General features: G+C 40.1%; 1 protein-coding gene across 1 annotated transcript in view; it reads right to left on the bottom strand.

The window, feature by feature from the left end:
- Positions 1-12,160, bottom strand: part of ttn.2 (titin, tandem duplicate 2) — a 217,539-nt gene that overhangs the window by 179,917 nt on the left and 25,462 nt on the right. Inside the window, 14 exon segments of the mRNA XM_039599816.1 lie at positions 1,316-1,320; positions 1,778-1,828; positions 3,156-3,413; positions 3,416-3,490; positions 4,190-4,378; positions 4,731-4,856; positions 5,876-6,160; positions 7,494-7,725; positions 8,489-8,657; positions 8,790-8,934; positions 9,016-9,276; positions 9,590-9,850; positions 10,110-10,370; positions 10,506-10,769. Coding sequence (XP_039455750.1) covers positions 1,316-1,320; positions 1,778-1,828; positions 3,156-3,413; positions 3,416-3,490; positions 4,190-4,378; positions 4,731-4,856; positions 5,876-6,160; positions 7,494-7,725; positions 8,489-8,657; positions 8,790-8,934; positions 9,016-9,276; positions 9,590-9,850; positions 10,110-10,370; positions 10,506-10,769 — 2,582 coding nt within the window.

The raw sequence follows: 12,160 nt of genomic DNA, 5'->3' as shown, positions 1-12,160 counted from the left end.
CCGACATATCTGAGGTCAACCCTAAACTTCCTCTCTTTCCTCTGCTCTGCCATTGTATCGATGCTCTCGTGGGCTTTAGCAGTGCGTCTAATAAAGCCAAGATAGTTAGCAGACTGCTCTTCCCTCAGTGACACCAGAAGTGATGCTGTGGATTCTGCAGAACCCTCTATGTTTATTGCCATTACCTTATAACTGCCCGAGTCCTTTTCTTTGACACCATGAATAACCAGAGTGGTAGTGTGAACATGCATTCTGCTGTCAGTGTAGATCCTGCGTCTATGCTCTTTAGGTATAGATCTGTTATTATGAAACCAGAGGATAGTAGGAGGAGGACAGGCAATCAGTTTACATTTGAACTCTGCTGCCTCCCCTTCTAAGACAGACTGAAACTTGAGTTTCTTTGTGAAAGATGGTTTAATGTTTTCTGTCCATGAGCTGATGGATGAAGTCCTGCTGGAGCAACGATTGGCTGACACCAGGCCATGATCTATGAAATCCTCAGTGTCGGAGAAGGCTCCTCTAAGCTGCCAAGTGGCAGTGAGTTCTGTGCTGCAATGCACAGTTTCTTCTTTTCTTTGAGGACAGAACAGTTCTGCAAACAGAAATGGACAACTGTCAGACCAACACAGCTTCCAGGGGTAAAAACTGAAAAAAAGGACTTGAATGAATCATTAATGGAAATATTAAATGCATGCAAGGACTCACAATGCCATAAGAAAATTCACTCACCATATTTGTTCGAATAAACGCAAGACTTGATTCTTTTTATTAGAAACCTGCAGGAAGTTTTGATCCTTCGTCTGTGGAAATTTCTTCAAAACATATATTATTTTGTTGTGATTAAAGAAGCATATTTTCAAGATGGACTGCTACCGTTTGCGTGTTTTAGTTCTTGAAACTTGTTTTATGCTAGAATATTTCTTACCTGACTTGCAGACAGAAGAATAAACGCCCTTTCTAATCCTTAAACTTAAACAGGGAATGAAAGATGCACACGTATGAGATGCAGAACTCTCTAAAAACAAATATTATATTCCAAAATTAACCAATGAAGCAGCAGAATTTGGTGAGACGGCGTTTATTCGAACTAATATAGGTTTACTGGGGTTATTTAGAAAGCAAACCACAGGAATCACATTCCACTATCTGCAAGCCAGGCTAAGAAATATTTTGCAGGAGAAAGGTATCAGTTCCAGATTCGGCAATCCTCCATGTCTTTAAAAAATACAGACCCGCGTTTTTCTGGGAAAAAATCAGATGAACTTTCATGCCAAAGATAAAATAAACTTTTGGATGCAAACTGCTCAAGTTCAACAAATTCTCACCTGAAGGAAACCACAAAATATTATCAAAGTAAGACCAGATGTAATATCAAAGACAATTTAGAAAGTGTTTCCTATCAAGACACACATATATATATATATATATATATATATATACATACATATATATATATATATATATATATATGTAAAGATGTCATGCAACTGTGGAAGGTCAAAGTTCATCCTGAAATATAGAAATGATAAAAGCATGGGTGCATGACAAGTACGATCCAACACAAAGCATCCACTCATGTAGCGGTTATCACTTTGCTCTCACTAACAAATTATCTGCTTCAGTGAGCCACAGCTTGGAGTTATCCAGTGACAGACTACTTTCAAATCAAAATTCAGTTGAGAGAAATCTGCTCCTCCAACTGTTGTTTTTCCACTCCATCCGTGATGGAGTAATGCTTGTTCTAATATGTGATGAAAAGTAATCTTTATGACCTTACCTTTGACTTCCAGCTCAGTCTTGGTTTCAGCCTGCTCTCTCACGTGAGTCACTGTGAAGAACAGACATGACATATTATTCACTTTTCATCAACACACTGATCCCAACATGGGCAGATGTAGGCACATTTCCTTCACATATTCTGTACATTTACATAGAAGACTGACAGTTTTCTACCCCTCTCAATGTCTTTCCCTACAGAAAGTATTGCTTCCATATCCTTATTCTGAGCGGGGCTCAGAGTGTTTGGATAATTTTCTATTTGGGGGAAGAGGAGGTAAACACCCAGGTACTGTTATACAGCCTGTCTGGCTGATGTCAGGTCCATCAGTTGGACCAAGAATGTGCCAGCCCACTCAGAATACAAAATAAAAGTTTTTCTGTCACGGTTGCGTGGAAAAGCAGTTGCCAGCGCCTTGCTCTATTTTGCAAGCAAAACATGGCATCATTCTTGACAGGGCTGATGGCCTCTAATCTCTGTGGGTGCAGGACTTTCAGGATTGGGTGACCTCTCTGTGGCTGGGTGAGGATGCCTTAGCACCTTCTAATAGAGGGAAGCCTAGGTCCATTCAACAGTTGTTATCCCGGGTCATGGACGTTATTGTAATGGTATATTGGTGCCAGGGACTGCAGCCTCTTCTGCACTTGTGTGCACATTCTACCTAAATAATTCTGCTTTGCCTCTCCAAAGTGTGAAACGGACACACACGCAGAACCTGCATTACTGCATGCAGAAGTTGCTTTACCACCGGGGGGGAAATGTATTTGAAGCCTTGAAGTCAGTAGTGAGCAAAAAACGTCCAAAGTGCATTCCACGGCCCCTAATCACCAGAAACAATTAAGCTAGGTGGCTAATATGTATGTAAATATGTTAATAATATCTGTTTAAACGCTTACCCGTGATTATTTGAATATAATGAATTTGTAATTATTAATTAAACAGTTTACAGTTAAATACAGTTATTCACAGCTTTATCTTTTTTAATAAAAACATATTTGAGTTTTGTATTGCATGTTTTATTTAATGGAATTTTTGTTTATTTTTAACAATACAGACATAATGACTCAATTAATTTTTCATTGTTGTTTTGTTTTTCTTTGCTGTTTTTAATACTGCAGTGCGCTCAAACACACTAAAATAAATGCCTTGAAGCATCTTCACATTCTGTATCTTAAAATGAGTCATTAGTCGGTTACTAACTTCTGTCAGCTCCTGTTTTGATGCTTTTTTGTTAGGTTTTTCTGATTGAAAAAGAATTTCAAAGAGAATAAATCCCACTAGTAGCTAATGTGACAGTGATGTTGCACATCAGTTCAGGACATCCTCTCAAGTTTTGTCTTGACAAGTGTTTTGTCTGGAGCTAATAAGGACGGGTTACCTTCTTCGTTTATGGTGAGTGTGGCTGAGCACGTGGCCTGTTCAGCAGTATTAGCAGTCTTACAGGAGTACTGGCCTGCATGCTAGTAGAAAGCATCCACTACGATGAGAGTGGCAGTGTTTTCATTCTTGTTAGGCTGAACCGAGTGTTGGTTGTGGAACCAGCTTATTTCTGATTTTGGCATGCTAGCTACACACGCATAAAAGTGGGCCACCCCCCTATGAGGCACTGTACAGCTTGTGATTGGTTGGATGAAATTGGCTTTTGGCAAATTGAAGGTATCTTTAGGCGAGTGATGTTGGTGGTGGCAGATCTGTCCCAGGTTTGCTTTTGTCCTTAAATAAAGCATGTTCATTGGCCCAGTGTACTTTGTTCCATTTACATCCCAGTAAGCACCATTTGTGTGATCTGTCAGGAGCTGGGAATAAGGGAATATCTTCTGTCCTTTCACAAAATAACAGAAACTACAAACTAAACTAACTAACTACAAAAAGACTCAAAACAACCCAAACTATTTGGACCAGAGCAAATGGTCCCTCACTATCATGGCTGAGCGTCCCCACCTTGGAACTGCGCTGCACCACTAGTATTTCAAATCACTAAACTGAAACTGACTGGGGGTTCATGAGGTCATATTTCAGTAAGGAAAGCGTGGATAAAACCTTTGACACAGAACTCAGGTGAAAAAGGAAAAAATAAACACAATGATATTTACTTGTTTGTATTTTTATGAAAGATTGTTCCCTGATCCACACCTTGTAGGCTCCAGCCGATGGATGGATGGATGCATGAATGCCATCATTACACAGGCAGATTTTTTTCCTTTTTCTTTTGCCCACTATTGTTATTGTTATAGTTCTGAAAACTAAATGTGTAGGATTTGTTATCGCCAGACAACAAAACACCAAATCATAATCTGCAGAAAAAGTGACAGTGTGCTGATCTGAAACCAGCACTGCTGTGAGCTTCTGTTATTGACACTTCAATTGTCTCAGAGTAAGAAAAGCAGCCTTTCTTTTTAGTAATAAACTCACCGTCTAATGTAAGAGTTGCAGAGCAGGATACTGTCCCTCCATTGTTTGTGGCCATGCAGGTATACTCGCCGTCATCCTCTGGATAAACCCTGGAGATCTCCAGCTGACAACTGTCATCAAACTGAGATATCCTGAAGAATTCGGACTGTTTGACTTCCGTTTTCTTGTGGAACCAGCTTATCTTCACATCTTGATGGTTGAAAAAGGAAAAAGCAAGGCTTGTGTTAATATACTGCAGTAAATTTGCACTGTGGGTCAACAGCAAGAGTAAATAAGTCAGATCGTGGTTAATTAGTCGCGTACCATTATCAAGTTTCAGGGAGGTTCCACTGGCTTCAAGAGAAGACCAAAGGACACACTACTACTATTGAAACTTATGCGTAGGTAGGAAATTCCATTGACAGGAAGTGGCCACAGGTTTGAATAAAGTTTCAACTTAAAATTCTGTGCAGCGTAATTAGGAGAAACTGAGCAATACTGTCACTTTGTTTCAGTATAAAAAAAATCTCTGCATCACTCAATAAGAAATTGTATTTTTTACCATCTCCACGGACTTTGCACTGGAAGCAAGCTGGTGCACCCTCGCAGGCTGAAGTGCTGGCAATGGGTGAGATGATGACAGGTGGAGCAACAGTAGCGGGGGAGTCTGGAGAAACCACCTCTGAAACTGCAACAGAAGAACCTGAATCAGTACAGATACAGCCACTTACAATGTCTGCCTGGTCCCTGACAGGGCCATGGTGGGTCCTTGGCCAATTCTTGACCGGTCTCCTTCACTGTTCCTTGACGGCGCAACTATAAGTAGTTTTTTAATCAATAAACTGTTTTTAAACGCCATTAATGAGCATTCTGTGGTAAAATCATGTGTATCCACCAGGAGGAGCAGTGTGGAGGGTCCCCTGCAGGCTTGCACTGAATATTCATACACTTTCTAGTTAGTTGGTTAGTTAGCAGTGCAAAAACTCCACGTGCTGTCAGGTAGGAGAAAAGCATTCAACACGGTGCATGGTCCTTTTTAGGAATCACTGACAAAAAGTATTTACAGGACACTCTTATACAAATAGTCTTCTTTATTTTTTCCCAAACTTTAGAAAAAATTTGCTTTTCTTATTTTAGTGCTTGATGTTCAGCTGCCCTACATTATTTGCATTACATTGAAGCTATCATCACCTCTTAATGATCATGTTGAATTAATAATAAAGTGCAACTTAAAAATATGCAGAAGTCATTTCCACCTTCTGATACGATCTGACCTGTCAGAAAACACCTGTTCAGTTTATTTAGTCAGAAAAAACTATTTCTGGTGGAGAGCTGTGTCCATGAAAACTCTGATTCTGGGCTAATGGTGAGAGCATGCACTCTACTCAGGAAAAAATGCCAGTTTCAGCAGAAACCAACAATCTGTTCTATACAAAACTGAATATCAAGTAGGAAAACCTTAAATTTATGGAATTCACATATAAGTCTAGACATCATTTTAATCTTAGTCCTATAATGTCACGTTTTCTAGCACGCACCATCTCTTGGTGAAACTCTGAAATATAGGCCCCGGGAGAAGGAGGGAGGGACTCCCAGTGGCTGGCAACTGGCCGACAGCCAGCTGGGAGTGGGAATTCTATGTGTGTCCCACGTGTTTCTGCATATTTCTTTTGTGTTTATTGTGTGTGTGTCATATCCATGTCTCACCTTCAACATTGAGTGTTGCAGTGCTTGTGGCAGTGCCATACTCGTTCTTGGCCTCACAGGTGTAGACAGCAGCGTCTTCAGGAAAGACCTCGATGAGCAGCAGTGTGTGCTCGTTGCCATCGTGCAGGAACTTGCACTTGAAGCCAGCGGAGAGAGCCTGGGAGTTTTTGTACCAGAAGACCTGAGGCTGGGGAACACCGCTCACCTGGACTGAGAAGCGAGCTGGTTTTCCAGCCTCCACCGACTGGGGCTCCATGTGGCGAAGGATCTGAGGAGGCTCAGGGACTGAACGAGGCAGAGATTTTAGAGATAAGGTTTAACTGGAATATACAGTGGCATGAAAACTACATAATTTGTTCTGTTTGCGTTTGTGTTAGTTTGCTCCTTGTTCAATGTTTCTTGCTCCATCCTCTCATGTCACTTCCCCTGTGTTAATTTCATGTGTGTCTATGTATTTGGTTACCATATTTCACTTCCTGTGTTATTTTGATTCATTGTCCTCTGTGCCTTGCTTTTAGTTTTCTCATCATCCAATTCTGTTCAGCTGTGTCTTGCTTTCCCCACATCTCCACTTTCCTGATTGCTGTTCTCTGTGGGTGGATTTAGTTTTCCCTTTTGTGCTTCATGTTTTGTTTCCTGGACCTTTCGTAATGCAATATAAATTGCTTCCTTGTGTCCATCCTTCCATGACTGCATTTCGGCCTGCTGGTACCTTCAGCAGCACTTCTGTGTGCACAGCGGTCCCTCATTTATCGCTAGAGTTACGTTCTAAAAATAACCCGCGATAGGTGAAAGTAGCCAACTTTATTTTTTACAATTATTATAGATAATTTAAGGCTGTAAAACTCCTCACTACATACTTTATACACTTTTCTTAGACAGGCACGAACATTTTCACACTTTTCTCTCGTGTTTAAACTCTCTCAAAGTTCAAACCTGAAAAATAAGTCCAGTATTATAGAATGAAACCAAAGACACCAGCGGCTGCCTTTGACGGTGCAAAGCGTTTCATCAACATTGTTGTTTGTTGGGGAGAAAACTTACAAACATACAGTGCAGCACTTCAGAGTCACACTGCTAGCGATCAAATATTTATGTAAATTTGACAAGCTGAACGCATTCTGTACTGTGCAGGAGATATGGCACGAGATCGATTGACAGTGGCCTACAGCCAATCATGACGCAGAACACAATGCGCTGTAAAGACAAAAAAACAAACACAAAAAGCATGCAAAATTGCACACAAAATCTGCGAAACAGCAAGACTGCGAAAGGTGAACCGCATTATAGTGAGGGACCACTGTATATACTTGAGCTTGTACGTATACCTGTGTGGATTAGAGAGAAGTCCTAAATAAATTCAAATGCACCCAATTCTAATTTTATTTAAGTCATTAAAGATATATGCTGAACAGACATTTTACCCTTAAAAATAACAGCTCAAAGAAATAATTATAAAGCCACAATTGTCAGAATGATGAGTATATGTAACCTTCAAAGCACAATTGTATCACTGATGAGGAAGTTTGAAATAAATGTCCTGTTTAGAAACATACAAGAAACAACCAGTTTGTAGTGTTCAGTCATACTGTACACATCATTCTTTCTCTGGACTTACTGTTTATTCGAAGCTGCATGGTGCTTCTATTTTTGCCAGCGATGAAGGTGTACTCCCCAGCATCACTCCTGTAGGTCTCTGAGATGGTGAGGCGATGCAGCTTCCTGATGGTCACGTAGTTAAATCTGTCTTCCATCGAGAACTGGATCTCCACACCATTCTTCAGCCAGTGACCCTCCACATCTTCTTCATTCACTTCAAACTCAAAGGTTGCACGGTGTTTCTCCAGAACCTAGGAGGGGATAGTGTAATATTTACATTTCTATCTCTGTTCAATTCAATTCAATTTTATTTATATAGCGCCAAATCACAACAACAGTTGCCTCAAGGTGCTTTATATTGTAAGATAGACCCTACAATAATAGGGTTAGGCCCTATTTTCTGTTGAAAATGTCATTAAATACAATCACCAAGCACCTAAAATTTCACCATTAAAGTTCCTTTTTTAAAATGTGAGTGCAGTAAAACATGTTGTGGGGGAATGACAAACCTGATAGGTTCATGTAAACATTAATAGTTTTTTGTTTTACTTTTTATGGCCAATCGTTATTCTCCTTTTGACTTAAGGTCACTGCTTCCACAGAGAGAGAACAGAATAATATATAAATATTCACACACTGTTTCTAGTGTATCTTTATGCCTTATTACTTTAAGACATATTTCTAAATAAGAAATAAAAGAGAAATAAAAATGTAAATCTCGGGTTCAGTATCTGTAAATTTAACCCGTGTCTTTCCAAGCTAAAAAATATAGATGCACCAAATTGACAGTAATTTCTCCACCAGACCCTGTGTAACTCCTGTGTATTCAAAAAAAAAGAAATGGTTCTGAAACAGAGCAGCCTTGGTTGCAAAAGTTAACTTAGGATTAAAATAAGATGAAACTCATTACAATTAAATAAATGAGCAGTCTTATAAAACAGTGAATCATCTTTAATCCTCAAACTGTCATTGCCTGAAAGACACAAGTTTTATTCTGAAACATAATGAACTCACCGTAATTTCCCGCTCAGGAGGTTCCGAGATCCGAATGTCGCGACCCTCCACAGTGAGCCGGGCCTTGGAGACACTTGATCCAGCTACCACTGAATATTCCCCAGCATCAGACATTCGAACCGTCTGGATCACGAGGCGGTGAACATACTTCTCTGCTGTCACAATATACCTTTGGATACAAGGCGGAAGATATCCAACTCACAATTAACCTCTAAAAGCTGTCACTGTCTAAAGGAAGGAGAAGCTGGTAATAGTGATTTTCAGATTAAGTGTGGCCAAGCTTTAACGAGCACTGACAGACCTTTCCTCAGACATGTCCATCTCCTGACCATCCTTCATCCACATCACCTGGATGTTTGGCTCAGAAACCTCACACTCAAAAACCGCCTTCTTCTTCTCTGTGATCTTTATGTCCTTGATCTTCTTGGTGAATTCAATCACACGAGCTGAAAAGAACAACATTTTCAGAGACGTTTCGTAACATTTCTCACCCCTACAGACTGTAAACGTGCTCAGCACCAGGTTACCTTCAACAAAGAGATTAGCAGTGGTGGCACCAGAGCCAGCCACAAACTTGTACTCTCCCCCGTCTCCAAAGTGAACATTTCGGATGGTGAGGGAGTGCGTAAGCTGCCGGCTGCGGACCTGGCACCTGTCCGATGACTTAATTTCCACGCCGTTCTTCAGCCATTTGTACGTGATGCCTTCATAGTTGACGGTGACCTCAAAGGTGATAGTGTCTCTCTCTTGGGCATTCAGGTCCTTCAGCATGGAGGTGATCAGAACCGCTGGAGGACGAAATTTGAGGGAAATACAAAAAGACACATTCACTATGTTTGCTTCTGAAGAATTTCAGCTATTACTGTCCAGCAGTTATTGAGATACTTTTATTTTGTTTTATGATTTCCTGTACCTCAGATGAAGAAAATACAACCCAGTTTCTCTGATGTACACAATCTAAAGACAAACTAGCACTCTGAGGACAGAATAGTATTATAGCTCAAATGTATAGTGAGAATTCTGAAACTTTAAAGCTTAAAATATGTTAAATTAGGTGTTTATATAATTTAGAAATTATTTACCCCCCGTCAGAATTCTTACGGTTGACGGTAAGTGTTGCAGACACTTGGTCGTTGCCACAAACGAAGGTGTACTCTGCAGAGTCGTCTCTGCTGGTGTTCATGATCTTCAGCTGATGGAGTTTTCCCTGAACCACAATCCTGAACTTGTCACTCATCTCAATCTCCACTCCGTTCTTCAGCCAGGTGGACGGCACATTGAAGTGGGAGACTTCACACTCGAATGTGGCCACTTGAGTCTCTGGTACCTCCACACTTTTCATGGGTTTAGTGACCTGCAGAGCTGCATGTAGTAAATCAGGTCACAAGACATGAATAACAAAAGATTACACAAATATTCTTCTGATCTCAAACACCATAAACATCCTTTATATTCTTCAGTAAGTGGATGGACTGCTTTTCACTCTACCTGCAATCTGTGCTTAAGTGCTTTAGATCTAACATTCATACTCTGATGGATGTGTCAGAGAGCAGCTTGGGGTTACAATCTTGCCATCTAACTGCAAGACTTCACATGTAGTTTGTCTTATAGTGCTACATACCCTCCACGGTGAGCACGGCACTGCACTGCAAGTGTCCAACCACAGCCACGTACTCTCCTGCATCGCTGCTGTCCAGATTCTTCAGGATCAGTTTGTGTGCTTTCCTCTCAGACAGAATCTTGCACTTCTCACTTGACGTCAGCTCCAAACCTTTAAACATCCACCTAACAGGGATGTTGTCATGTGAGAGGCTCATCTCAAAGGAGGCTGTGCCATCCAACAGAGACGTTGCATCTTTTATCTTCTTCACGATTTTGATTTCTGCAGGAAAAAAAGTAGCAGATAAAGCACTCAAATTTTTAAGCAGTCAAGGGCGATGATGATACATGACAAAATTGTGCACAATTCTTGGTTATGTGAGTGCAGAATGTAAGGCTGATAAAGTCTGACACTTACTCTCTACGTTGAGTCTGGCATTGGCAGAAAGTTTTCCAAGTTTGAAGGAGTAAACAGACTCGTCCTGTATGTTGCAGTCCTTCACCTTCAGCGTCTGGACCACGCCACTGGAGATGATCTCGTACTTTTCGCTGTTTTGCAGTTCCACCCCATTCTTAATCCACTGGGATCCTTTCACATCTGGGTGTGTGAGCTCTAGCGTGAACACTGCTTCCTGGGTCTCCGTCACAGTCTGGTTCCTCAGAGTTTTCTTGATCTTCACTCCTGCATATAAATATAAAACTCTGCTAACTTTAATGTATACACACAGAGGTGATTCATTAATTTTGAAAGCATTTTAGTTCTGTCAGGAGAGGTGGGACAGACAGAGACTGAAGTGCCCCCGGCTTACCTCTCATCACATCTGAGAGTACAAGTTCTTAACATCCAGCCTCTTATGTTAAAAGTGATGCAGAGTGCTAAATGGAGTCTATCTGTATGTGCTTTTATTCATAAATCATCTTTATTTTTAATCAAACATACAATCACGATATAAGTCTAATTAATATGTTGAATGAAAAAATGCAGTTTGAGTAATGAAAATTATTCAAATATGTAGATATTATCCAGCTTCGTCCTTGGCAGATTAGTGTCAGAGTGTGGCTGAAACAAGAAATGTGTCGCCAACCCATCATCATCATCATACATGAAGTATGTTGCAAGTGTTAAACACAGATTAACATGATGGGATTTTGCTGATGGTTAATTATGTTTAGCTTCCTAATAGTGATCAGAATATAATCAGGTATAAATTTAACCGACATACAAATAAGAAAATATAATCTATAATAATGATTCTAGGTGGAGGCCTCTCACTGAGTGTGTGTGTGGTGATGACCTCAGAGGCTGTGGGTGTGGAGGATGGGGGGGGAGTGAGCGATCCTGAGGAGCCACTAATCTAAAAGAATGTCTGATTTTAACGTGCATGATTTAATAAAAGAAATCATATTGAATATAATGGGACAAATAAACAGAGTTATGGAGAGAAAAAGTGAGAAATATATTCCTCTGTATTTGAATTAAGAAGAGATTATGTTAAAATGAATTTAAGTCAGATGAGGTGTCAGTAATGGTGGATGGATGTCACAGCCACCGTTATTGAGGTGAAATTATAGCAAGTAACACCAGAGGAACAACCAATGCCAACACTGTGGACTCACTAATTGGATTTATGATTTTTGACTTTTTCTCTACTTATTTTTGCCGTTTTGGATTATAAATCCAAGAGGATTGGGATTTCCATTGTTTCTGAATGGAATGCAACTTCCAGGAACTTGGCTCCATTCCTATTGGACAATATCCACACAGTGATGAGTGTGTCTCATCACTGTGATGAATATTCTGCTGTTTCTGCTCATTCCTGCTATATCTTTTTGTACTTTTAACTATTATACTTTTTAAAATATTAAGCTTTTTATGCAATTTTTTGTCCCATTGAAATGAATGGGAAATTTCTAAAATTCTGCTAAAACTTGCTTGTTTTTGAAACTTAACTACATCCTCATACTTTCACGTAGAAACTCCATTCAAACTTTAAAACGTTCTCAAATGATTGGGCTATTCCTGTGTGATTCAGCTTTTTCATATCTTCTACCGTTTTAATCTTATACCTCTTT

Source organism: Oreochromis aureus, linkage group 16, assembly GCF_013358895.1.
Source record: "Oreochromis aureus strain Israel breed Guangdong linkage group 16, ZZ_aureus, whole genome shotgun sequence".
Classification (NCBI taxonomy): domain Eukaryota; kingdom Metazoa; phylum Chordata; class Actinopteri; order Cichliformes; family Cichlidae; genus Oreochromis; species Oreochromis aureus.
This window is presented reverse-complemented; position numbering and strand designations above follow the sequence as displayed.